Raw genomic sequence first — 27,282 nt, 5'->3', positions numbered from 1 at the left:
TGAAGTTACCACAGTTCATTTAAAGCCTTCTGTTTGTTCCATGAGCTCATTTTATTTCCCAGTTAGTTCTTTGTTTATAGAGTTTGGAGCCTTTTTCATGCAGTTAGTGTTCCTTCATTTATTGATCTGGCAGTCACCCCACTTTCTCAGGAGGTTTCCCACCAGTTTGTCTGCAGACTTCTGGCACAAATAGTGAAGGAAAGGCAGTATATGCCATAGGGAAGCCATGCCAACCATTCAACTCAGCCTGAGGCCTCCCTGCCTAGCCCATGTGCCTGACTGCACCCCTGCCCATTGTCACAGCCATAGGGAGAGCACAGACATGCCCAACTCAGGAAGAGCTTTCTGCCTGAGGGAAGCAGTATGGGCTTATAGACAGAAGCCAAGTCCCAAACCACTATTTCCTAGGCAAGTGACCTTGGGCCTTGATTTCCTCATTTATAAAATGAACATATTTCTAAGACAGGTGAAGTTAAATAGCACTTAATCATGGCATGCAAAACCCTCCACAGAGGTTCCAGGACACAGAAGACATACCACCAATGGCAGCTGTAATTATTTTTACTTTATTTATTTTCACTTAGAATGCTTCTGCAGTAGAATTCAAAGTGCACCCCAAGCTGGATCTGAGGCTGACAGCACTTAACACTCCCCTGTCCAACCTCAGGCTGTTTTCTTCTTTATGTAGCCCCATGCCAGCCCTGATTAGTACTTCTGGGTCTGCTCTAGGGAGACTCATCTCCCTTCAGATGCCACTTTCTTAACACCATCTCGTCCAGGGAGCCTTCTCTGACTTGCACACACTCTGTTACCTCCAGCATAACCCTTAACTCAGTGAATTAAAACCACTTGCACTGAACTAAGGGTGTAGTTCAACAGTAGAATGTGTGTGCTTAGCAGTTACAGGGCCTGGAGTTTGATCCCCAGCACCCCACCCCACCCCAAAAAAATAAAATAAAATAAAAAATTCCATCTAGCCAGTTGAATTCCTGAGTTTGCCAGCACACCCCAGTGCCCAGCATCTAGCACAGAGGAAGTGCCTGGGGAAGGGAATAAGAAATGATTTATAGAAAGCAGAATGTCTCTGTGCTACAGGTCCTCAGCATCTTGGTGGGAAGTAAAACCAACAGAAGCTGGGTAGGGATGAAGCCAAAGCCTTTCAAACAATGCCTCGTGCTTGGAGGGAAATCTGTCCTCTACATGTTTATCTTTCTCTTTCTCCCCACTCCCTACTCAGAATACACCAAATGTTCCTCCCTCGATTTTATAACATGAAACAAAAACGACAAATCTCTCTTAAGCATTTTTTAAAATTCCTGTTATTTGGTTTTCTACTTTGGTACACATGAGCTGTTGCTGCACCTCACACTGAAGCTGACATCTCTCTTAAGAATGCCCCATAAAACAGAGCACACGTAAGTCTCCTAGCATGGTTTTGCTTCACCTGTTTGTTATTGCTGAAATCTCTACGTCTAAGGGCACAAAAGAGAACATCCTTTTGAATCTACAGATGAACACAGATGGGGTGAGTGGTATCCAGGTCTGCCAGGATGGGAGTGATCAGTGACACAAGGGCTCCTGTTGACAGTCTTGAGACATGAACAACACAAATGGAGAAATCACACAAAACCTTCCAGAAAGATCAGGGAAGCTGGGGGAATACTCTAGAACTATATCCCCTTTATCAGACCCCTCTGACTTTCTTAGTCTTACAGATTCTGAAGTGAACATGAAAGCCAAAGTTGGTATAGTACCAAAGCCTACTCTTTGGCCTCAATTGCTACATAAGGATGGTTGGTCCTGGGGTACCAAGTAGCCCTTACCCCTCTCAGGACCCCTAAGTCCCCAACTGATCCCACAGCAAGACCCAGGCAGTCCTTGCCTAACTCTAGAATGTCTTGCCCTCGAAGGCCTGGAGGTTGAAGGCAGTATCCAGAAACTTCTTCAATGACACCAGGTGTGCATTCCTGTTTCCAGTGGCTGGTGCAGCTGCTGGGTCACGGCCCACATACCTGGAAGAGAGACAGCTAAGGGGAGGGCTGGGCCTGGCCTCAGCCCAAACTCACACTAGGACTACAGGGCATACATCTGAGGAAAGGTGGCCTAGCTGTGGGACCTGTCTTTCTGTCTGGACATCACTTCCAGTAAGCTGAGGGTCTGGGGCAAACTTAGCCACCCGGCTACAGGAGAGGAAGAAGAAAGTGCCCTCTCTATGTCACTATATTTGTCCACGAGGAAAACAAATGAGGACACAATTCAAAGACTTTGGGGGCAAATACACTTAACTTCTCAGAGTTTCTCACATCCCTTCACCATCTTCCCAAAGATAAGCAATGAGCACTGAGCAGCTACTATGTACCATGTAGCTCAGAGGGCTAATCTGTGCATTGGGTCTAAGCCTATCATCATCCTGCTGCAGAGATGAAAAGGTTCAGAGAGGCTACACAAGGGAGTCAGGCTCAAAGGATGGAGGTTGAGACATGCAGAAGATTCTATAATTCAGTTCTGGCTATAGAACAAAAACAAGGTCTACTCTGTATAAAAGTGGTATTGCTGATGCTCCATCCCTGATAGGGAAGTGCATGGAGCCAGCAGGGACTACAGGGCTCAACTCCCAGTTTTCAAATGTGTCTCAAAGAAGAATAGAAACCAGTTCCAAGTAGCACAGCCAGTGGAACAGGTGGAGCCATCAAGCCCAGAGCCACAGGCAATCCCAGCAGAAGCAAAGGATAGGTAATAGTCCCCCAAGTTCAGAGAAACAACATGTATCCCATTCGTCTACAATAAAAAAAAAAATAGTCCCCCAAGTTTTGTACCATATGGGGCGAGTGCGGCCAAGGATGGTCATGAAGCGTGGGCTAATGTAGTCATAGTAGCCCATATTCTTGTGTTCCTCCTGACACCACACCAGCTCCGCTCCTGAGTACCTCTCTGCCTCCTGCTTGATCAGGTCAAAAGGGAATGGAGATATCTGGGGAGGCAAGAATAAATGGGGCACAGCTGAGGAGGGGAAGTGTGCCCAGGACTCCCAGGACAGGAGCCATCCTTCAGCAGGCCTTTCTGGCCCTGCCTGGTATGCTGCCCAGAGCCGGGGCTAGGAGTTGATCTTGCCTGTCACTCTAATGACCAGAGGGGTTTGGCATACCTGTTCTAGGCGTGTGATGGCCACCTGCTCCTCCAGGCCCTGGCTGCTGCGTTCCTTCACCAGGTCGTAGTATACCTTTCCCGTGCAGAAGATGAGCCGCCGCACCTGTTCAGGAGCCTGTGCTGCAGCCCCATCTTCAGGAATTACTCGCTGGAAGCTGGTCCCTGGAGGACCAATATGGCATAGCAGGGGCATTAGTACACAGAGAAGCATCAGCTCTTAAAACATCCCCAACATCCCCAGGTGCTCCTTGGCTGCTGAGACTAAGGAGCCCCCTAAGCCTAAGGATACAACTGGCTACTCTTGATCCAAAAGTTAGAGCAAGGGACAGAGGACACCCCGTGATGTCACAAGGTCAGGGCTGGAGACAGAACTATAGCCAAGGGCAGAGCCCTGGAGGCAACAATATTTATGGTGCCAGTTATCAGGCATACAGTGGGAGGGGCCCCTAAAGGAGACTGATCTGATGATACCATCATTTGCCCAAATGCAAATCTGCTGGTTCCAGTGGTGCCCACTCCCTGCATGGCACCCCGGCCACCCATTCACCACACTGGATGATGAGTAGCCACTGAGGAGCCACTATGCACTCCTTTTCCCTCAGATCCACAGTACAGCTCACATCTTGAAGCCCTGCCCATTTTTCTTGCCAAAGGTCATACCATGTGCCAGATCAAGCAGTTTGCAAAACCTTTCAGGAAACTGCTACTGTGTCCCCACATAGTGATCAGGTGAGGACACTGATGCAGAGGGTAACTGCTGCAGAGGGGAGGAGTCAGCACCAGCTGGTCAGACCAGGCAGTCCAGTCCCATTTCAGGAGCTCCGAACTGCCCACTTCAGCCACCTTTCCACACTGGAGGGTACACCCAGACACACGGGGATAAAACAAATACCTGTCCATGCCACCAAGGCCCTTTCTGGCTAGTCCATGCCCCTCCTTCTACTTACCAAGGGGGCTCTACTCTGTCAACCTCAGTGCCTTGTACCTGCTCTTCCCTGATTCTCTACTGAATCACCTCTCAATTTCAGCACTGGTCCTTTGTGTGCTTTATCTGATCCCCATCCCCCAGGTAAATAAGGCTGAGAGCTCTTGCAGGGGGAGCCAGGTCCCCAAAGCCAGTAATGTATGTTAGGTTCATGAGTGAAAAGATGGATTAATGAATGAACGAGAGTGCACAGCAAACTAGGTAGCACTCTGCTGGCCTCCAACCTCTGAGCAACTCTGGAAGAGCCAGGTCAGCCTTGCTGGTGGCTAAGGAGAGTGAGTAGCACCTCTAGCCCTGCAGCTCCATTACAAGTGACCAGAGCTGACCACAGTTGGGAGGTTGACACTCTCCCAACTCCATAGTCAGTGGGGACCAGAAGAAGAGCCACTATAGGGCTGACAAGAGTGGAGAACATCTGAGTCCCATGATCAGGAGCCATGCACAGGTCACTGGGCCCCATGTAGACCATCTCCCCAGTTCAGGCCATCCAACATTGCCAGACTTGGCACATACCGGACACCATCTGGTCGAAGCTTGACCTGGCCTCCGGATGCCTCAGCAGAGATTTGGGCGTGAAGATGATCAGCTGGAAGGGAAACACACGCCCAGCGATCAGTTGTCTCCCACCTGTCCAGGACTTCCCACCTTCAACCCTTGTACTGAAAAGGTGCTACTGGGGCAGGCTCAATTCAGCTCACTGGCTTGCGGAAGGGCAGTAGGATCTGCCGGCGCAGCACATGGAAATAGCTGGCAGGTGTGGAGCAGTTCACCACAATCCAGTTGCAGTCGTAGAGCTGGCTCACCTCAAAGTCCTCAGTGAATACCTGCAAAGGCCAGGGGGAGGTAGATAGTGGCTAGAGAAGGTTACACACTACACCCTCACCCTGGCCCCCTGAGGCACAGCAGGGTGGCCCCGTTCTGGACATGGTGGGAGAACTCACTGGGTAGGCATCAGAGTCATCATTACTCATCTGCAGGAACCTCTCGGGTCTCGCTGAGGAGTGCTCAGGGCCCTGCAAGCAAATATGAGATGGCCAGGCTGGGACCCCAGGTTTGGGGGCAGTGCCCTCACTTTGGAGCCTGAATTACAAGGAAGAACCAGGAATGTGAGGCAAGAGCAGGCAGGGCATTTGCAGAGGGGATCCACCCAGGGCCAGCATGTGTAAACATGCAGGGAAACAGGAAGAGGCAAGAAGTTACACTTTCTCAGCAGCTGCCACTGACTGAGCACCTTCTGTCAGGACTCATCTTGAAAGAAGCTCACGAGGAGACACAGATGCAGAAGGTGAGGGACTGAGAGGGTAAGGTCACACACCAGAAAGGGGTAGGTTCAGCCCTGTCTCAGCCTTTCCCACCCCTGCCCATAAGGCAGACCCCTGTACTCTAGGACCATAGAAGGCAGAAACCTCCCAACCCGGCAATGGGCCAAGGATCTCCCCACCAGAGCCCACCAAGCCACCAGCAACCACAGCCCTCACCATGCCCTCCATGCCATGGGGCAGAAGCAGCACAATGCCGTTATGCCGCACCCACTTGGCCTGGCCAGTGCTGATGAACTGGTCGATGATACACTGGGCTGTGTTGTGGAAGTCACCAAACTGAGCCTCCCAGAGAACCAGGGCATTGGGGCTGGCCATGGCATAGCCCAGCTCAAAACCTAAACAAAAGATACCAAGATAGGGCTTGCAGTCCACTGTCACCAAACAGCAGCTGGTCCAGTGAAACCCAGCCCTCCTACCAAGTCCATCCTTCCCAACAGGTCAGGAAAAACCCAGGGATTCCTTAGGACTCAAAGGCCAGGATATGTCTTTCTGGAAGCCAACAACATGCCCATTGATGTCACCTTTATCCCTTACATTATACATGGCCAGGTTTAGCCTTCTCTAGCCCAGGAACCAAGGCCAAAGATACTTGGGAGGTAGCAGAGACCATACGCCAAGAACCCCCAAAAAACCCCCTTCCTCACCTGCAGAGGTACAGATGAGGAGGGGGAGGAATAGGCCCAGAGGCACCTTCCTAGAGCAGGTGGCTAAACTCTGAGGAGTGAGGGAGGAAGCATTCTAGCTAATGGCTGAGCTGAGGGAAAGCATATATAGCAGACATACTCAGGGGAGCCAAAGCCCATGGAGGGGTCCTCAGTATAGGATTCCTGGGGTGCAGGGCACAGGAGGCAAGATGGGGCTCAGAAGCATGGAGGCAGCAAGGCCAGTCAGTAGCCATGTTCCACAATGGACTCTATTGGGCTTTCTGTCCCAGCCCACTAAGGCTGGTGTCCAGAGAAGGGGCTCTGATAAACAAAGCCCACACAAGGTAAGCAAGGCTCTCCAACTGAGATCCCTGAGGGGACCAGACAGGACAGAATCTCATCTCCCACATGTCCCCAGTTGGGGGTAGCCCAGTACCTAACCCTTCAGGAGTCTCTGAGTTCTGCAGCCTTCCCAGGCCCTGAACCCAGCTCCCTCCCAGCCTATCTCTGGTCGCCAGGTATCTCAGGGCCTGCCTAACCCACCAAGGACTCCATATTCCGAGAGAGAGCTGTTGCACACGGTGTAGGGGGCCTGGTCAGGCCACAGGTGGTTCATAGGGACACACGTCCTCCGGTCAACTTCCTGGTCGTGGAGAACATGGTGCCGGTGACTGGGGAGACAGACCAGGAAAGGGACAGAGGGCAGGTAGGCTGGCACCAGTTCCAAAGCAAGGTAGCTGGGCAGCTAGAGGCAAGCAAGCCTTCATCAACATCCCAGGAAACCTGTAGGGTCCCATAGAATGATGACAAGACAGCTGCCATAGCAAGCTGGTCCCTCCCCTCTCCATCTTCCTCCCCTGCCTGTCCCTGGACTGCCCACTGCCCACACTGCACCAGGGGGTCAGGAGCAAGATGTTCAAGTCATGGCACCTCCCTGAGTTCCAGCTTCTCACTCACAGAGGGACCCTATGAGACCTGCCCTGCCGATCTCCCAGAAGCAAGGCAGAACCTGAGATCCCAGGAAGCCACACCTCTGAGGCACCATTCCACTGTCCATCCTGCTGGCTCCTCTGCTACGTTGCCTGCCCTGTCCAACCTCTAAGGATACAGGAACTGCCATGCAGTACCTGATGCTGGTACCTGAAGGGGATGACCTGGCTGAACACTGGCAGGGCTGATGTGCAGCCAGGGGTGCAGCAAAGCAGTTGCCTAGGACCCTGGCTGGAGCAGAGCCAGCAGAGATGAGGAACCGGGACAAGAGAAAGACAGCTGGTTAAATCCTGGAAGCCACACCAGCATGACTTGCCAAAATGGTACTGAGTTAGTCAGGATGTGAAATAGCTGGGGCCCCAACCCAGGAAAATGTGATGTTGACGATAGTTAAGTGTGAGATCCAACAAGTAAGACAGGGAAGGCTGGCCTGACAGCAGTTCATCAAAAAATAAAAATAAAGAATCCTAGGACCAGAGATGACCACAAGATAGATATCAGTCACCAGCCTGGGCCAAGAAATGAGCTCTGCAAACCTGCTGCAGGGGAATCAGAGAGGGGTCAGCAGTCCTCTGATGACTTGGCACTGATTGGGGGTTGAGGATGCTGATGGGATTAGCTGTGAAAACCTCAGCTAGACAAGAGGTCTTCCTTGGGTCCCCAGATCAGGTCCAGGAAGAAGAGGAAAGGCCAGCCCCTAGTCCAGATCTCCTGTGCTGATCCTGGGACACCCCAAGCATAGCTGAGGCATGAGCTCCCCTACAGGTTCAATGGGAGCATGACCAATGCCCAGGGATCTGGGACCCAGAGCCGGCCCTGCTCTTACCTGAATGTGCCCCTCTCCACATCCTGCCCACTGAGCCTCACGTGGATGCCCTCTTTCAGCAGGGAGCCAAAGGCCATGTACTCAGCCAATGCCCAGTCCACTGTCCGCTTCTTGATCATGTCTGCACGGCCACGCAGGATGCGAGAGAGGCCTGCAGGAGAGAAGGGTAGTCCGAGGACAGCTGAGGCAAAGGCCCTGGGTAACTGTTCAGTGTAAAAGGAGGGCACTGGCCCCCTACTCCAGCCTCCAGCCTGTATGATGAGTCCACCTGAAATGGCCAATCCCTTTCTATGAGACAAGGAGCCAATCCCAGATACTCATGCACTGAGTCAGGATCTTCACAGCAACCCCACAAAGAGGACTGTCCCCACTTTCCAGAAGAGGAGACTGAGGCTCAGAGGAGGAAAGTCATGAACTCAAGATCACATCCCTAGCAAGGCATTTAGAATTGAGTCTCGCACACGTACAAATACCCTGTGCTATGCACAGCGAGGGGCATTCGGCCCCAGACATAATCAGCATCATCAGCAAGTGCCCAGAATGCCTGGTTTCCAGGCACATTGTGAGGGAGCTCCCTTGGAACTCTGATGGACTGGTCAGAAGGTACAGTTACCCTACGATAGTCATAGTGGCCCTACAGCTGCCACGGCAGCCACAGGCAACAGGTGTGCTAGCCAGGCTCACTAGCCAAGAAGTTGTGGGGCTGCCCTTGGGCATCTGCCAGGGCAGCAGTAGGCCCATATCCTCCCTGCCAGCAGAGTCCTGGCCCACCACCTCCACCACTGAAGCCCCTGCTTCTCAGATCCTCTGCCTGGCCAAGGTGATGTCCCCCAGCAACTGTTTGGAAAATCCAAGGTGCCAATGTAAGACTGGTCCCTGGCAAGGAGTTGCAATGGTATCCACATCTGCTTGACTCCCTACATCCACCCTGAAAGGACCTAAGATCAAGGGCACCCCAGGGACACAAACGAAACTTCAAGAGCACAGCAAACCTACCAAGGGGCTGAGCAGGGACACGCCATTCTGTCTCCCTTGGTGTCACAACTCGTCTCCCTGTAGGGCGTGGTATAGGTCTGGGACAATGATTATGCTGGAGACTACATAGCCCCCTCACCTGTGTGGATCTTAAAGTCCTCCAAGGGCACAGAGCTGGCCACATTGCCAATATGGGTCAGCACATCCTCAGGGATGCCTGTGGTAGGACACGTCATGCTCTTGGGCTCCCCATCCATGTTGAAGAAGCCTGAGAGGGACAGAGACTCTGTTCACATCTGGATGGCAGTGAGGCTCAGATGCTGCTGGTGAGCCTGCTGTTCCAGGATTGAGGGGCTATGGCTTCCTTACCCCCACTGGCTCTGGAATGTTCATGGGACCTACCACAGCTGAAGAGCCACAGCTGTACTCCTTTACCTGTCCCACACTCTCCCAGGAACTAGGGTCACATCTGACCCAGCCCTGCCCCTCCAGGGAGGCCCTCTGAGCCCCCCACCAGCAACCCTTCCTTTCCAGGGAGCAACAAGCCACACCTGATCACCCCTCTGCTCCAGCCTACCTTGACCTGCAGGAATGGGGCCCACACAGCCTGGGGGTCATCCAGGACACAGCTTCAGCATCTAGTCTGGGCAGTGACAGCTCTTGACCAAAGCCATTTCAGTCCTATCCCTGTACCAGAACCCAAGGCCATATACCACTAACTCACCAGGCCAGGGGGAGTCCAGCCAGTGCTTGATATGAAGGATCTTTTTATCCTTAGACCTTCCATATGCCTCCTCACAAATCCGGTCGTATTTGGCTATTTCTTCCTGGAATCAGGATGAAGATATGGATGGAGGCAGTGATGCCCTAGGCAGTCAGTGTCTCCATCTGCCCAGACTCATAGCCCCGGTCCCCTTCATCAAGTTCTAGAATCCTCTGCCTCCTAGCTTGAAGGGACCTTGTGGCTACAGCCCAGGCCTGAAGACAGGTACTCCAAGGCCTGGTGGGCCCACGGTATATTCAGCAAGTGGCTTAAGGGGAGACCCAAGAAACACAGCCCTTGCTGAGTTCCCTGAATGTGGAAGGACCAACATGTCTATAGATGACTTGGGGGAAGAACCCAATGCAGGGATCCTTCCTAGGGGAAGCCCCTGGGACTCCTGCCTGAAGCTGGGCTTCTCCTGTATCATAGCACTTGCTGCATCCCACTCAGCTATAACTGCATAGTTAGTTCTCTGTCCACTTTGATAACTGGGGACTCTTGGGGACAAGGACCACATTGACTATTTCTTTAAATCCCCTGTGCCTAGTACTGAGCTGGTGATATCTGCAACCACTCCAAAATCCCCACCCAGTTCTGAGACTTGTTCCCAGAGCCCATGTGACCCACCTACCCACCTCAAATTCCTGCAGGGTGACCGTTCCCTCAGCGATAAGCTTATCTGCATACTTCTTCAGCACCGGCACCTGTCTGTGTATCTGCTTATACATGAGTGGCTGTGTGAACATGGGCTCATCCATCTCATTGTGGCCACGCCGGCGGTAACAAACCTGCAGGGGCAGCCAGGGGCTCAGTCCCTGCCCCAGGCTGTGTGCTCAGTAGTTACTGCAAAACTGGGGCACATCCAGGCAGGGTAGATTCTCTGAAGTTCTCCAAAGCACCCATTATCACCTATCACTAAACAAATGTCCCATGCCCATGACTTTGCACACAGATAGCTCTTGGTGGCATTAACCTTGTCTAAAAGGCACTCCCAGCCCTTAGTGCTGAAGATTCTGAAGGCCTGGCCTGCCTCACACAATGGAAACAGGTCATTCATTCCTGCCTTGGCCTTAGTACCCCAAACCCATCAGGCCTGCTTAGCTTAGCCAGGAGGGACCATCACCCCTGCCTTGGCCTCAGTCCCTGAGACGCACCAGGTCCACAACGACATCTTTGTTGAAAGTGTTCCTCCACTCTGCTGCCACACTGCACACATATATCACAGCCTCTGGGTCATCTGCATTCACATGGAAGATGGGTGCATTGACCACTCGGGCCACATCAGTGGGGTACGGTGAGGAGCGGGCCATTCGGGGGTCCGTGGTAAAGCCAATCTGTAGGAGTAGGAGGAACCAGCAGCACCTCTTTATTACTGTTATTATTATTATTAATAGTAATATTAATAGTAATAGTAATGAGCAGCTGGGACAGCACGCATGTGACACCGCACCCAGTGGTTCTCCATTTTCTGTTTGTTTTGTGGTGCTGGGGATGAAATCAGGGCTGTGTGCATGCCAGGCAAGCACACTACCACTAAGCTGTACTCCAAGCCCTAGTTTCTATTTACTTTAGCTACACAGAGACCCAGTGGGTCAAGAAACTGGGGTGGAGGGTCTATCAGGGGTACCCAGAATATAGGACATGAAGGATAATAGTGAACAGACCCACAATCAGACATGACAGCAGCACCCACAGGGATAGCAGAGCACTGGGAGAGCTATGCTTGCTTCTTTTTCCATCAGTCACTTCTCTACATTGGTAGTGAGGAACACAGGCCTGGAAAAGCCCAGTCCACCAGCAAGTGACCACACAAGTTTGGGTAATGTACTTCAATTCCCAAAGTCTCAGTGTTCTCATCTATCAAAAGGGCTCACTAAATTCCTGTCTGCAGTTTTACCCAAAGAAGATTCAATGACATTGCAAATAAAGCAGCTCATCCTCTACGCTCATAGATAAGCCCTTATTAAGAACAGCTGCCTTCAAGCAAAGGCAGGTGACACTGTGATCTGAAACCAACTTGCTCAGATGAAGCTAAAGGCAACATCTCCTTACATACACAGCCTCTGGGTTGTATTCCTTCCAAGTTCTCTGTGCTAAGAACAGTTGTATCTTGGTATCTGTGGGGGACTGGTTCCAGGACCCTCACAGATAGGAAAACTTTAGTCTCTTAAATAAATTGGCATCATATTTGTGTGTGACCTACACATATCTTCCTGTATTCTTTAAATCATCTCTAAATGACTTATAATACCTATGTCAATGCTGTGTAAATTGTTGTTAATACTGTATTGTTTAGGGAACAAGACAAGAAAAAAACCTGTACATGTTCTGTATGGGCTCAGTTTTTTTCCTTGGAAAAATTTTTTCTGTTACTGGGGATTGAAGCCAGGGCCTCATGCACTAAGCTATATCCTCAGCCTTCTTTTATTTTAAGACAGGGTCTTGCTAAGTTTCCCAGACTGGCTGACTGGCTTTGAACTTGTGATCATCCTGCCTCAGCCTCTTGAGTAGCTGAGATTACAGATGTGCACGACTGTGCCTGGCCCAGCTGGGAGTATTTGTGCTTCAGGCAGCTAAACTTGTGGATGCAGAAACTGCAGATACAGAAGGCCAAACACACACACATACACAAACATGCATGCAAACAAATGTATCTACCAATTTTATAGACCACGACACTGGGGTTGGGAATCAGGTACTTTGCCTGAGACTACATGACAGTAAGTGGCAGGGCAGTGGGACAGAGGGGTGAGAGCCAGGGGTATCTCACTGTTTCTATCAACCCACCACCTAAATTTCCAGTGACAGCCATGTGGCCTGGCATAGAGCCCACCCCCTCACCTGGTTGTTGACAACAACGTGCACGGTGCCATTGGTGGTATAAGAAGGCAGATCACTCAGGTGGAAGGTCTCATAGACCACACCCTGTCCAGCAAAGGCAGCATCCCCATGGACAAGGATGGACATGACCTGCAGTACAGGGTATAAGCTAGCAGGGCCTGTGCCCCAGGATGTGCAGCCCCCTGCCTCCTCCACCATGAAGACCCAAGGCCCAGGTCCTCAGTGTCCAGCCTCTCCAGGCCCAGGTCTCCAGACCCCTACCCAACACGGCACAGGTCCCCAGCATCCATCCCTACTGGGCTCAAGTCCCCAGAGAACAATCCCTAAGGAACTGGCCCTCAGAGAGGGCTCCCCAGAATTCAGTCTCTTGGGGTCAAGACATCAGAGCCTAGGTCCTTGGAGTCCAGGTCCTCTGAGCCCAGCTCCCAGGAACTAGTCCCCTATAGCCCCGCCCTTGGGAGCCAACCTCATAAAACACCTTCAGGCCTAGCTAGGAGCATACCTTCTTGCCCTGGGCATCCCCACGGTAGAATTGTTCTGCCTTGGTCTTCCCCTGTACCACAGGGTCCACAGCTTCCAGATGGGAGGGGTTGGCCACCAGTGACAATGTGATGTTCCTGTTGGTGACGCGGTTGATCCTCTCATGGTACATGCCCAGGTGGTATTTGACATCTCCAGAACCCTGAAGGTCAAGGTGGGACATGATGAACCTACCCCCACCCCATGCCAAACAGGTCGAGGGAGAGAAAGACACTCAAGCCCACACTAGGCTAGGCAGACAACAATCAAGGTGAGGAAAATATTTACAAGACAGGTACAGGCAAAAGGTCAGGATCCTCAATGTGTAAAGTGCTTTTACAAATCAGTAAGATAAAACCCAAAAAGTCCTATAGAAAATGAGTGAAAACCAGGAAGGGGAATTTACAGAACGAAATTGTAAGTGGTTCAAAAATGTGAACGGATACTCAAATGAATTCATAACAAAGATATGTTTAAATGAAATCATTTTGGTATTTATATTGGCAAAGACAGAAAGATTCAAGAGTGAATGTGAGGACAGGGCCACAGCAGGCATACAACATGTTTACAAGCTCCCCGGAGGGTCTGCTGGTCCTATCTCCTTAGCTTTGGCCATTGCATTTCTCAGACACCATCTAACCAATGTACTCACTTGCTACATGTGCCAGGACATTAGGTCACTACAGTGACCTAATGTCCTCACAGGGAATGCCACAGCTGTTAAGATGTGTGGGGTATCACACATGTGCTGGCATGAGACAATGACAACCTGGTAAGTGAGGACGGCAAGGTGCCAGTGGCATCTCAGGCTGCTCCAAGGCCTTTTACAAATAAGGCTGTGAGGGACTAACTGTATTTGTGTCTGCATGGGATACTGCTGGAAGTACATACCTCAGAACAAACATAAGCGCGCACACGCAAAAACTGGCCCTAGGAATGGGGTCTCACAGAGGAAACATTCTCATTTGTAAACATTTTTAAAGCATTGCTCATGTTTCTTTTGCAATTTAACTTTTTAAAAAACAGTGCTCATATTTTTTCAATCTAAAAATTTAATAATTCTTTAAAAACTTATCTTTCAGTCAAGTTTTAAAGTGTACACACACCCACCACCACCACACCACCACCGCCTCTTCATTTCCTCATGACCATACTGGGGCAGGTGCTTTTATCTCAGTTTACAAAGGAAAAAAACGAAGCTTAGAGTTGAATGTGCTTGAGTAAAATGAACAGGACTTTGGAAAGATCCTGGGCTGGGAGCCAGCAGATGTGGATTCTGGATCCTATTCAGGTAGAATGTACTCAATGTCCTTGGGGCAGTCATTTAATGTGCCTTATTTCAACAAATCAAGCACCTGTGGAACTGGATACTGGGGCTTTGGAGACAATGTTCTTATCCTCACCCTGGAGGGGAAAACAGATATGTAACTCGATATGTACGCATGCATGCATGCATGCAGACACAGACAGAAAGACACACACACACGGCAGGATAAAGAAAGTAAGAAAATAGTACTAAGGGTAAATGAACACAGAGGCTACAGAGGAGGAAGGGACAGGCTCATTGCCCAGAAGAAGACCAGGATGCCACCAAAAGGAGAAACAAATAGGAATTTGAAGGAGGAAGAGGGCAGAGGAAAGGGGGAAAGCAATGGGGGCTGAGGGGCTAGCATGGCCAAGACTGGGTGTGCAGCATGTACAATACACATGCCAACTAGGAGGGGTGGGAGTAGGAAAGCTTGTCTTGCTGACCCACAGATGCAGGAAGCCTTCTGACCTCCCAAGGCTCTCCTGGGCAAACAAACAAGTGAGGGGCCCTTCCAGGGTGGTGGACAGAATTTTGGGCACAGAAGCATAGACACAAGCTGAAGTGAGCAACTTCTGGAAAGTCCTCGCTTTTCTTTGGACCTCAGTTTACCTAGCTAGAAACAGGAGGTTGGTCCAGATTATCAGAGGGCCCTCCCAGCCATCTCATGGCAACACTTGTTCTCCAAAGCCTTGGTGATCAAATATTGCAGACTTTCTCCCACTCTTCTCCACATGTGTCCATGTCAAAATCTATCTCACCTGTAGGCTCCTGGCCCAGCCCCTCCCTATTCCACCTTCTAAATATCAGATTCTCTCAGGGACACAGTAACCAGGGCATGCACCCACCTCATCTGCTGCCTCCAGCTTGGGGTCAAACTGGCAAAAGATCTGCTCCAGGTCCTTGCGAATCACATTGGCCAACACATTCAACCTGCCCCTGGAAACAGAGGGGCTTGGCTCTTACCTGACACCAAGTCCACTTGCCCCCACTGGCCCAGCATCATCATTCTCCCTGTATACCTGGAACCTACCAGAACCAGATGAGGTGGGGGAACCCTCCCTAGTGGTGCACAAGTAAGGACCAGACCTCTCATGTTGCCTTAATCTACTAGGCATCTGAGTGGTCCCAGGCAGCCAGCTCCCTCCAGGTAGACACCCTTCACATCAGTGATTCAGGAGACCCTTGTGGGCAGAAAGCCACCCAGCCACGTGGCAGATGCCCACTCATTCCTCCACCCAAAAGCTGACCCAACCCAGGACCTTGGTACCTGTCCCTGCTCCAGCTAAATCTGCTAATGCCTCAGAGGTACTCATACACGACCCTCTAGCCCAGTCCAGCAGCATCCTAGAGCAGAATGGAGGCACTCAGATCAGCAATTACCACTGGACGACCTGTCCCAGTAGCTGAGGTCTGGGGCAGCCAGGGACCAGGGATTTCCAGCCCAGCCTGAACTTCTTATCAAGGGCAGTTAATTTAGGGAAGGGCACCAGCCTGATGGGGATGCACAGGGTGGCTCAAACAAAGTTCACCCCCCAGAGCCCCAGACCCAAAATGACCCCTGGCCTGACCCAAAGTTCTACATGACCCTGCAGGAAAGACAGCACTCCTCCATGTCAGCCTCTCCCCTGTTCAGTGGGACTACCAGAGCCCTAGGAATGTCCCTCAGCCTCAGGGCCCCCATCCCCACATGGAGGTCTGGCCTGGCTAAGAATAGCCCTTTTATTTCCACAGTCCTCCTCAGATGAATGCCTGCCAAGCACCACCACACCAGGGTCTGAGCCACCCCTGCCCAGACCAGGTGCCATCCTCTCCCACTGTTCTAACAACCTGAGAACTGAAGCCACATGTGCCCATGCTACCTCAGGCTGCTGGGCCATCTGTGTCTGACCTCTGATCAGACACTGGGCATTTTCAGGCCCCTCAGAGCAAAGACAGTGGCAGACAAACCCCATTCTCCTGGCAGGCCAGTCATGGGGCAGGGACCCTCCATACCATGCACCCAAATGTCCCTTGTCCCTGGACAAGCCCAACCACAAGCAGCCTCTTGGATCACAGGCAAGCCTGGGCCTTCTCCCACAGACTCTTGTCATATAAATTGCTGGTGAGTAAGCTTTCCAAGGTTTCATCAAAGTCAAGGGAAACATGCAGTCAGCTTACAGCTGGGACACACACCTTCAGCTCATCTCTGGAGACCTCCCTCTAGGAGACAACAACTCAGGGCCACCTACTCAGGCCCTGCCTTCACCTCCTTGGGATGTGCCCCTCCACTTCCTGTCCACAGGAACCTCAAGAAACACAATGCACCCTTCATGAAATCCTGCCCCTCCCAAGGACGTCAGCAACATGATCAGAGGAAAGGGAGTCTCAGAGCACCTGGCTAGTCCCTGGCCCCATGTGACTTTGGCCAAGTATTTGGCTCTTGGACTGAAGTCAGGTCTAGGGTCTCTGAGGTGTTCCCAGGCTGACAGCATTTACCCAAAGGCCCTATCAACACCCTCATTTCCATCTCATCCCTTCCAACTCAGTCTCCTGGGCCTGGAAACTGGCAAGGCTAAAGACAGGAAAGAAGGCAGCCCCACCTGTGTGGCATCCCCAGGATGACATTCTCGATCCCCATCTCACTGGATTTGTCAATGATAGTCTTGAGGGCAGGGATCATGACCTCACAGCCTTCCAGGCCAAACCGCTTCTCTGAAGACCACTTCCGGGCCAGGAAATCTTCAAACCTGCTTGGGGAAAAAGGAAGGGGAGGGATGGAGAGAGGCAGGGGTGGGGCCCATGAGTGCTTCTCACTAGCAATAGGAGCTGGATGCCCAGGACAATGGAAGAGCAAAGTCATCTCCTTACTATGTATCTAGGATCCACCCTGGACAGCACACCACTCCCACCCAGAAAGGAGCACAAGGTCAGGGCAGGCTGGAGGTCCTTCAAGTTCACCAAAGACTCTTGCCAATACCCCTTCCCAGATACCACCTCTCTTCTCTTCTTGGCCAAACTTCTCCAACAGGCCATCCTCCACCTCCTCCCTGCCACTACCCTCCTGCCCACGCTGCCAAGTACTCTGGCCAAGCCCTCAAAGACCTCCTCCCAGCAGAATTCAGAATCCAGCCCACATCTCACCTCTCAGAAAGCCCCTTGGCCCCCAACACCTGGGCCAGGTACTTCTCCAAGCCCCTGCAGCCCTGGAAGGACCCAGCTACTGAGACCTCAATCAGGAAGCAACCTCCACACACCAGAAGACACTTATAATCACTCCATGCTGGGGACAGCTTTCTGCTCATTCCGATTGCCACATCCAGTTACTTCTGCCCTTGTTCAGAGTGGCCCCTGCTACCACGCTTTCCTGGAGTTCCACTCTTTCCCACCTGCCTGGCTCTGCCCCGGGCCAGCTCTTGGCCAAACTAACTGAGCATCTGTTTCCAAAGCTCTACCTAAGGGCTTCCCCACTGCCAGAGGGGAGGCCAATCCAGTACTGCCTTCCTTCCCTTGCCAGGCACCTCCTAGTTCACTACTTGAGGCCTAGGAGCAGGCCCCTCCAACTACACTGGGCAATCCATCTGGGATGGGGCTAACCTCATGGAGCGCACAAGCCGGGCCAGTAGGGTTCGCTTCTCCTCACTGGAGAACTGCATCACACCGGGGGTCTCAAATTTCTGCCGAATCCACTGGCACTGTTCCACATCATTAATGAACATGAACTCCAGGCCAATGTGCTGGCAGTAGGTACTCTAGGGGGACAGAAAGAGTCTTTGTGAGGAGCCAGGAAGAGGGAAAATTGCCCTAGCATCTGGAGCAGAAAAGGGAGAGAGGACCCTCCCTCTCTCCTCAGATGCTCCAGAGCTCCATGGGTACACAAGCCTGGGCTTACCTCCAGGCGCCGGATGATCTCCCGCAAAGACAGGGTGTTTTCAGAGCCTCCAATGAAGGTGGTTGTGGGAAGCTGGAACTCTTTATCCAAGTCAGCCTCCCGCAGGTCATAAAAGGCTGAAGAAGGAACCCCAGACAGCAGAGGGGAGGAAAGAAGGAGATCAGGTCAGGGGGAAGAGCAGCATTCCCAGACCTCCTCAGACCTCCCTCTGGATCTAGCCTGAAAGCTCAAAAACTGTCTGTGGAGAACAGGAGGTGAGAGTCAGAGCCCACCTGTGGCAATGAAGATGGGCTTAGATAAGTCTCTCATGCTATCTGGGCAGTGTACCAGTTAGAGAAAAGAGGAATGCATCCCTCTCAGGAACTCTACACAGCAGATGGGTAAGAGTCAGAGAAACTACCTGGACCCAGAGGCACAGTGAGCTCAGGCTGCCCTACAGGGCATAGGTCTCCCACCCCCACCCCGACTGGGCCACAAGCACCAGTTTGGTCAGTCATTGTCAGGGCAACAAGGAAGGGTTGCAATTCTCACCCAACTTATCAATGGTTGTGATCAAGTCAGAGGGCACAAATGAGTCCAGGTCTGCATCCAGAATGCCCAGGGGATCCAGCTGGGCCACATGATGGCCCCGGATCTGGAAAGAGGGAAAAGGGAAATGCCAGGCTGGGTCTCAGCTAAGCAGACCTTCGCCTAGAGGGATTCTCAGAGCTCCATTCCCTCACTTTCAGCTTCAGGGTTTCAAGTTTCCACAGACCTCACAGGTTTCATAATGCTGTTGCCTATGAGACCTCAGCATCAGCCACTAAGGTGGGAGTAGCTCAACTGTTTAAAGGTACAATATACAGCTAGGAAAAATAGGAAACGACCTATACACAAAGGTATACACTGTAGTACTATTAGTAACTGTGAAATTCTAGAAATTTCCCAAGTGTTCACCAACAGGTGTCTAGCATATGGATAAAGGAAATCCACACGGGGCAGTACTACAGAGCTGTTAAAAGGAACAAGGAAAATCCCCATCTGCTCCTATGAGTTAGTCGCCACAAAATACTATTAAGAAAAAAAAATACTGTGTATATGGTAAACATCCATTATCCAGGAAAGAGGACATATCAGTAAATACATGCATTTGAGTTATGAACACATAAATGTATGCATTAGAAGAATAAAATAAGAAAACCAAAACATAAGAAAAATTATTATCTATAGGGATAAAACAAAATGGGAAAGAGGACTAGAATGGCTCTTAAGAATATATCTTGATTTGAAGACTTGACTTTGGAAACTTATACATCGGTATAAAACAAAATTCAGCTTTAAAAACTGAAAGCAAAATACAACAACTGAATAAAAATGTCCACTTAGAGGCATAGATGCAGAGAAGTACTATTCTAATTAGCTAATGGAATATTCCCCGAAGACAAACTACAGGGGAAAAAGTCATAAACTCCTTTCTATTACCAACCAGTAGCAACAGAGTTAGAATTCTAAGATTGTTGAATGTGGGTTGTAAGAAAATCAAATACGCCATTGCACTGGCATCTATTTTTGGCATCTCTGAAAGGAAATGGTGCCATAAGATTGATGAGGTCAAGGACAAATCCTGAGTTCTACATCTGAAGTATGTAGTCACATCAGTATAAATTTACAGTATGTGTTACCTTTCTAAACACACACACACACACACACACACACACACTTCCTGGCTCTGACCACTTAAATCATCAAACCAATTCCAGTGAATATCCTGAACTCCCCAGAGACTTGGATGATTCTAGGGCTGGGCAGAAATGTACAATATGAACTTTGGCATCTTGTTCTACCAGAGGGCAAAGGTCTGCTAAATATGTTAGGGCTAGGAATAAGGACACATCCTGAGCAACAAAATGTGTATCTGCAACTAATTTCACTCATCAAATATGTTTAAATTTGTGCATTCATGTGATATCAAAAAAAAAAAAATGAAAAACCTTCATTGGTCACCTCTGAAGGATGTAATTTTCATATTTTTGAAAATTGGTCAATAAAAGGAAAAACAAACATTGATCCTGCCTTTCTTTTTTGGGAGGTGGAGGTTGAGTAGTGGGTACTGGGGATAGAACCCAGGGACATTTTATCACTGAGCTACATCGCCAGCCCTTTTTATATTCCGAGACAGGGCCTCACGAAGTTGCTGAAGCTGGCTTAGAACCTGGGATCCTCCTGCATCAGTCTCCCAAGTTGTTGGGATTACAGGAGTGTGCCGCTATACCCAGCCCTTTTTTAGACGATATGTACCTCCCCATAAACTGAGTAGACAAAGGGACTTTTCTCCTCATAGAATATTCCAGGTAATAAACAAGGAAAAGACAGAATGAGAACAAATATTCATTCTTGCAGCTCCTAATGAATTAAAGGATCTAAGAAATTATTATGCTTGGCTGTTCACTGCTGAAGTGAGGGGCCACAACCCTCCTGGTGGGAGCTCACCCACGTGCACAAGAGGCTGGGGCCAGCAGCTACCCTGCTCCTTCACTTTAGACATAGTAACAATGCCTGAATCCAGAGACTCTAGTATTTGGTCTTGGCTCATTAAAAAGCAAGGAGCAGATGAAAAGATAACTATGCTAGAATATAAAACCCTCAGGCAGCACCCTGAAGGTTGTTGTATTTAATATACAGTTTTGCATTTGATGTGCTTCATTGTCAAAGTCAGTTGTTAGATCACTTTCTTCTTCCTCCAGCCAGTCAAGAAAACACAATGTGTATTTGAGCATCCCTTATGTGAAATGTTTGGGACCAGAAGTGTTTGGGATTTCAGGGTTGAGCATCCCTTATCCGAAATGCTTGGGACCAGAAGTGTTTAGGATTTCAGGGTTTTTTTTTTTTTTTTTTTTTTTTTTAACTTTGAAATATTTCTATATACATAATGAGATATTTTGAGGATGGGACCCATGTCTAAACATAAAATTAATTTATATCTCAAACACACATGACGTAAAAATGATTTTGTACAACATTGTTAATGTCTATGTTTTGACAGACCAATCACATGAGGTCAGGTATGGAATTTTCCACTTGTGGTGTCATGCCAATGCCCAGACAGGTTCAGATATTGGAGTCATTTTGGATTCCTTGGATTAGGGATGTTCAACCAGTTCAAGTAGTTGCTGTGTGCTTGAGGGTGGACCACCGTCGATGAGTCCTTAGGCCAGTGAGGAAGCCCAACCCTGCTCACCTTCCTTCTTGCATCCAAGGACAACTGGTGCACAGGGAAATCACTTCCATCCTGTGCACTTCAGAGCAATCATTCTTGCAGCTCCTAATGCTTCATTCAGAGCAATCATTTCCATTTGCTAATGCACCTTTGCTCCCAAACCCTTGCAGTAGCTTGCTGCTCCCTCCCATGGGGTCTCTGCCCAGAGCTCCAGGATTCCCTAGTGTCACCATCTGCACATCATTTCCCTTATGAAATGCCTGTTGCCACCAGTTCCCAGAGAGATCCAATGATTACACTTGTTATGGCATGAAAGCCCAGAACAGCATTCAATAGTCCTATTGATCAAGAGTAAGATTACAGATCCCAGGTCTCTCTGACAGAGGAGCCCAGCCTGGGGACCCTGCATGAGAAAGCCATAGTCTCTAGGGTGTGCAGCTGGTGGGCAAGGGCTGTTTACCAAACTATTCATTCAATCCGCAAATGCTAATGAAGCACCTGTGGTATATCAGTTCCTGTCCTCTTAGAATGCCCAGTCCTGAGGAGAAAACAGACTTTACCAGGGGTTAATCCACTTACCTCTCATTCAAGTGAGTGGAACTGATCACTTACTAAGTATTCCTCTAGGTATTGAGGGCCTGGTGTGTGAAAGACAGACAACATTCCAGAACACAGACAATGAGCCACCAAATCAATATGCACAAAAATAATAAGGGAAAGGAGGGAGGTGGTGGTTAAGTGCTCTGTATGGTAACATGACAATGACTAGCCAGAGGAGCAGGTGGCACTTGGAAGCAAACTTCAAGAAGGGCTCTCTAAGGAGAAGACACTGGAGCCAAGTAAGACCCCTTCTCTCAGCACCTGGCCATGTCCCAGGAGCCAGTTTAACCTCCTTCCTATGTCTTGGTGATCCTTACCTGGTAGGCCCGGATCAGGGACTGCACAGCCAGATGGTCCTCTACCAGTTTGCTGGTCTTGGTCCGGCTACAGACTGTGGGCCTGCTCTCGGGGATGACAGATGGGAGCTGTGGCTGAGCAGAGCCAGATGAGGCTTCTTCACTGGCTTTCCGGAAGAAGCTGTCCCAGGACTGGGAAGGGCAAAAGCAAGAATACAGACAGGTCAGGACCTGGGAGGGGTCAGGGGGTGACCCAGTTAGAGTCCCAGGGAGCATCCTTGGGGACCACAGCTCTCAGGGCCTTCTCAGGGCCCTGCTTCAAGGACCTCTCTCAACCAGCCTAAGCCCCCTCACCCAGAGTCCAGTTCTTCTCAGGACTTGGCTTGATGTGGTGAGGCAGAGGAGGTTATACATTGTGGTTCAGGGCTGTAGCTGTGACAGCAGCTTCTACCTTAGAGAAAAATGCCCTCACACACTGTTTACAGGAGATCTTTCTGGAAGGCAATGTGACAAGCAGTCACTCTACACATTCATGGCTCTTTTTTTGAGCCAGCAATTCTGCTGTTAGCAATATACTCCACAGGTGTTGCATAAGCTTGCCTAGGTGTACACACAAGGATGTTCCCTGCAGGGCTGTTTACAGAAACAACAACAACAAAAACAACCTAAACAACTATCAACAGGAAAATGGCTAAACAAATGAATGCACATTTAGAATCTGGAAGATTATGCAGTGTTAAAAAATAATATGGTGCATTCATTATTGTGGATATGGAATATCACCAAGATATGTTGGAAGGAGGACAAAACAGAAGAGGATTAGTGGCTTGCTGTCTGTGTAAAAGCAAATTCAGATGTGTACATACACAGGCACTTCTGTTGGTTTTCTAGGAGAACATGTAAAATTGTTTCCCTCTGCTCACTTCCATACAATGCCAGCAGCAGAATCAACTGGAACAAATCCTGTGCAAAGCAATTCAGCAATACCTACCCAAATTAACACACACAGATCATCTTAGATCCAACCTTTCCACCTTGGGAAATCTTTTCTACAGATAGTTACACACACAAAAGAGTATGCACTGTGGCATTGTTCATGATAACTAGAGTCTGGAAGTGAACCAGATATGTCCCTGGGGACAGGGATGGCACACCCACACAATAGAATACTATGCAGCTAGAAAAAAGATGACTGTTCACATACTGACATGGAAAGATTTGGAGACAGATTCCCAAATGAAAAAAGCAAGAAGCAAAACAGCATTTTTATGTGCTACTTTTGTGTAAAAGGGAGGCAAAATCCAGTTATGTTTTCAATAAGTTTATATAAAGAAAGTTGAGGAAACGGTGTGAGTGGGATCTGATCAGCTGGGGGTGGACTGGGAGGGTGTCTTTGGGGTTTGTCCTACTGTTTGGATCTGGATCATGAGACTGTTCATTTTCCTTTGAGAAATGTGAGTAAAGGGGAGAGACAGCAAGTTCACATTTCACCCTGCTATCTGAATTTTTTAAACCATCAATAGGTATTTGGAGAGGGTATCTGGAAACAGTACAGCATAACATAGGGGCAGCAAAGGTTTCAGATACGATTGAACAGGTACCATCAGGGCCTCCTGAGTAAGACCTTCTCCCACCAGCCAGTTCATCATCAGGAAGGCATGAAGCTGTCTTCCTCTACATGAATACAGGCCCTTTAACAAACAGGGACAGTTGAGAGCCTGAGAGGCAAAGAAACCCAGCCAAGATCATGCAGCAAGCAGACTGCTTCTCTCCACTACCACTACCACAGCAGGCCCCAGGGACTTCCCTCCTGCACAGTGGGCAAGGTGGGGGTGCCAACCTTGTGAACACTCTGTGGGTTTTCCAACCAGGCGAAGTACATCTCTTCCATGTAACTGGAGCCACCTCCACCTCTGCTTCCAGGGAAGGTAGCTGGAGACCCAGAAGACCTGCCACGCCAGTTGAACACTGAGATGTCCCGTGCAGCCAGGAATCTTGTAACCTGTGCCCCAAGCAGGGCTGGCACCAGCCTTAGCTGACTCATTCTGAACACAGATGATGAAGGAGAGGTGTAAACCACAGGACCAAGACAGGGAAAGGCTTCAAAAACCATGCATTTCACTCATGAGCACCTGCCAGTCCCATGGGGGTAGCATGGAGTGGGTGGGGATCTGGATCAGGCCATGAGATAGAGGTAAATGAGACAATCTCCCAACTTCCCTGGGTTCACTGCTTAGCAGGAAGGCCCAGCTCAGTAAACCCCATTAAAGAGACACTGAGCATCCCTAAGCCCCAGCCCTGCTGGGCCCCGCTCACCCCAACCCAGATCCTCCTGCACCCCAATCCAGTCACTGCCTGTACACTGAACAGGACTTGCAAATGTGTAGGGTGCCCTGGCCTACGAGTGGGGTGCAGACCCTGAACTACCCCACCAAAGGACACACAGTGGGGAAAAGACTTCTGCCCCTTCCACGGCTCGGCAACCCAGAAAATATGCATTCTGGCTCCCAGGTCCTGCCTATGTTGGGCCCTAAGCCAATGCCCCTGGCAAGGCATGCTCCACCAACAGGTTATCTCCACCCAATCCTGCCATCAGCTCCACCAGTCATTAGGAGCCCATTGGCTGGACTTTATGCAAGGGGTCAACTCCCACAGCAGGGCAGGGTATGGCCCTCTCACCTCTCTGCAAACTCACGTGAATCAGAGGGGAGGGTATCCTCAAACAAGGAAGGGTAGGGTTCCTCAGGGCAATCAGCAGCAAGTCTGAACGGTAGAAAATTAATAACTCAAAAATACTGAGGGAATTTAGTAGGACTCTAAGCCCCAAGGACCTCAAGTTTCCCTCCCACATGCTCAGCTCCTGAAGTTTTGGACTGTGTGCCCAGCACCATCAGCCAGTGTGTCTAGGCCCTAGTGAGGGCTGCCTGGGGCTGGCTCTCCCTAGAGCAGCATCTCTCAAAGGGCTGGGCATTGGCTCCAGGGTCAGATAGTTAGGGTCACAACTCCTACTCTGCCTGGCAAATGTGGGGGCTGCACCAGCCGAGCCTGCCAGTAGGCCCAGGAGCTCCTGTCCTTGAGCACCACAAGAACCCAACTAGGAGACTTTATTGTCCCTCTTCTACACACAGCAAAGGAAACTAGACCATCCATTCTGAAAATTTTAAAAAGAGCACACTTTAGGAAGCACTGATCCTGGAGCAGTCACTACACTTGATTCTCTCAACATCCACTGTGGGCCCCTGTCAGTCCCACTTCATAAACAGGAAAACTGAGGCAGAAGAGGCTATCCTGATGACAGTACCTGTGCCTTCCTAACTGTAGAATCAAGATGTTATCCCAGATTCCCTTAAGGGCAATGCATTTTCCACTGGCTGAAGCTGCTTCCTCTACCAGCCTCAGCCCCACCCCCACAGGGAAAGGGACAACTCGGCCAAAACAGAACAAAGCCTGGCTGTGTCCAGCCTGGCCCAGTGTGGGAACACTGAGTTTTACAAACACTGAACACTGGGGCAGCCGCTGGACACTGCTGTGGCCTTCACCCAGTTGGGCAGGCAAGTAGCCAGCACACCACTTCAGCTCCTACCCCAATAAGGTCTGCAGACCCAGGAGTCCTAGAGCATTCAATATCTACAGCCAGAGCCCCAGCATGCCTTGCTAGGTCCTACTCACACAGTAAAAGGAAGTGTCAAGGAGTTGAGAGTCAGACACCCTATGCAGGCCCCTGTCAACTAGCAGACAGAGTTGTGTGGGGCAGCTCCTGGAGTTGTCCCCTCCTGGACCATGTCACCCAGTCTCAGAAACTCAGAAACTCAGTCTCGGAAACAAATGCAGACACCCCTGCCACTAAGACTCCCACACACAAAGTCCTGTCCAGGTGCCCAGGTGAGAGCTGCTTCCTAATGTACCCCTTGTAAAGATCAGTTAACAGAAGTCGAAAGAGAACCTGCATTCTCTTTGCTCCCTCTTTATGCTCTGAGACTTGGATGGGCTTTGCTCAGGAATCAACCTCAACTGTAGCTTGCTGAAACCAGGAGATGCGGGTGGGGAGTAGAAATGGGGGGAGGGGGTTTCTTTGCCAGAGAGTAAGGGCCTAAGATAAAGCCCAGAAATGGGAAAAGATAGGGGAGTGGGGAGGAGCTGCACAGTAGGGCTTGGGCTACCGCAGTTAAAACCATCTATAAGGATGTAAGCGGGTGTTAGAGAGGGGCCCTTTGGGAGCAGTTAATGCCTGTGGTTGCCTGCTGGGACCTCAAGGTTACCCGCTCCCGCCCCCCCCCCGCCCCGCCCATCTTCCTGAGGGTGGGAGAGATACTTCTACACTGGCTTAGTCCTCCAGTCTAGGAATCTCGATTTACTCATCTGGGAACTGAGACCGCAGTTAAAACCGTCTATAAGGATCCTACCCCATAAGGCCTTGGGGCTTCAAACCGCATATTCCAAAAGGCGCACAATGCTGGACCCTCCCCAACCTTAGTGCGACCTTTGGGAGGGCGCTGAGCAGCAAGCCCACCCCAGGTCATGAAAGGTAAGGTAGGCGGTCTACAGCCTTTGGACCCCCGAGCCGGGTGCTGAAGCCTGAAACCCCACTGTTGGCGCGTCGCTTCTTTACGCGAAATACTGTACTCGCCGGATCAAACGCGCGCTAAAGGTTGGGGGTCCTCCAGCAGGTCGCGGTCAGCCAAGGGCGGAGACAAGGTCACGTTCTCTTTCTCCCTTACTCCCCGCCTCCACCCGACCCTCCCCCCCCCAACACCACCACCCGGCAGGGCCCGGCTCAGGACAGCCGGTGACGACTTCCCAGGACCAGGGAGACTAGAGCTGAGACGCAGATCCCCAACACAGCCCAAAAGGCGGCGCAGGGACCAGGAGGGGTACTCGCAGCCGCGCTCACCGGGCGGGCGGGGTCTGCGCCGTAGCGCGGTCCGAAGGCTGCAGGTCAAGGGGCTGTGCGGAGGGGGAGCCTGGCGCGCAGTGCCAATTACCTGGGTCACGTGACGCGGC

General features: G+C 50.5%; 1 protein-coding gene across 9 annotated transcripts; it reads right to left on the bottom strand.

Annotated features, from left to right (window-relative positions):
• Positions 1-550: 550 nt before the first annotated feature.
• Positions 551-27,282, bottom strand: OGDHL (oxoglutarate dehydrogenase L). Of its 9 annotated transcripts, none has more exons than XM_079138009.1 (24): positions 27,264-27,282; positions 24,961-25,044; positions 24,122-24,326; positions 22,303-22,473; positions 18,721-18,823; positions 18,190-18,305; positions 17,895-18,049; positions 16,901-17,047; positions 15,167-15,257; positions 12,996-13,175; positions 12,494-12,622; positions 10,807-10,986; positions 10,288-10,440; positions 9,614-9,716; positions 9,029-9,157; positions 7,915-8,065; positions 6,642-6,769; positions 5,611-5,789; positions 5,074-5,145; positions 4,831-4,956; positions 4,646-4,718; positions 3,146-3,309; positions 2,817-2,971; positions 551-2,012 (listed from the first exon to the last, which is right to left on the bottom strand). In XM_079138009.1, the coding sequence occupies exons 3-24, from the start codon at positions 24,323-24,325 to the stop codon at positions 1,889-1,891; spliced, it is 3,033 nt and encodes a 1,010-aa protein (XP_078994135.1). In that variant the 5' UTR covers position 24,326; positions 24,961-25,044; positions 27,264-27,282; the 3' UTR covers positions 551-1,888. The 9 variants fall into 9 exon arrangements, with proteins under 9 accessions (XP_078994135.1, XP_078994139.1, XP_078994140.1 ...); XM_079138013.1 differs by having other exon boundaries at positions 24,977-25,044; positions 27,264-27,278; XM_079138014.1 differs by having other exon boundaries at positions 24,122-24,283; positions 24,977-25,044; positions 27,173-27,266.

The sequence above is a fragment of the Sciurus vulgaris genome (assembly GCF_902686455.1).
Source record: "Sciurus vulgaris genome assembly, chromosome: 4".
NCBI classification, from domain to species: Eukaryota; Metazoa; Chordata; class Mammalia; order Rodentia; family Sciuridae; genus Sciurus; species Sciurus vulgaris.
The sequence above is the reverse complement of the archived record's forward strand: the minus strand, read 5'-3'. Positions and strand labels throughout refer to the sequence as shown.

What these genes read in the sequence shown, in the direction of transcription:
- OGDHL (XM_079138006.1), bottom strand. An exon ending in CACAACCATTGATAAGTTGG is followed by an intron (nt 18,306 to 18,720) that starts GTGAGAATTGCA and finishes TTCCTTCTTCAG; the next exon opens with CCTTTTATGACCTGCGGGAG. An exon ending in AGCTGGAGGCAGCAGATGAG is followed by an intron (nt 13,176 to 15,166) that starts GTGGGTGCATGC and finishes CTTGACCTTCAG; the next exon opens with GGTTCTGGAGATGTCAAATA.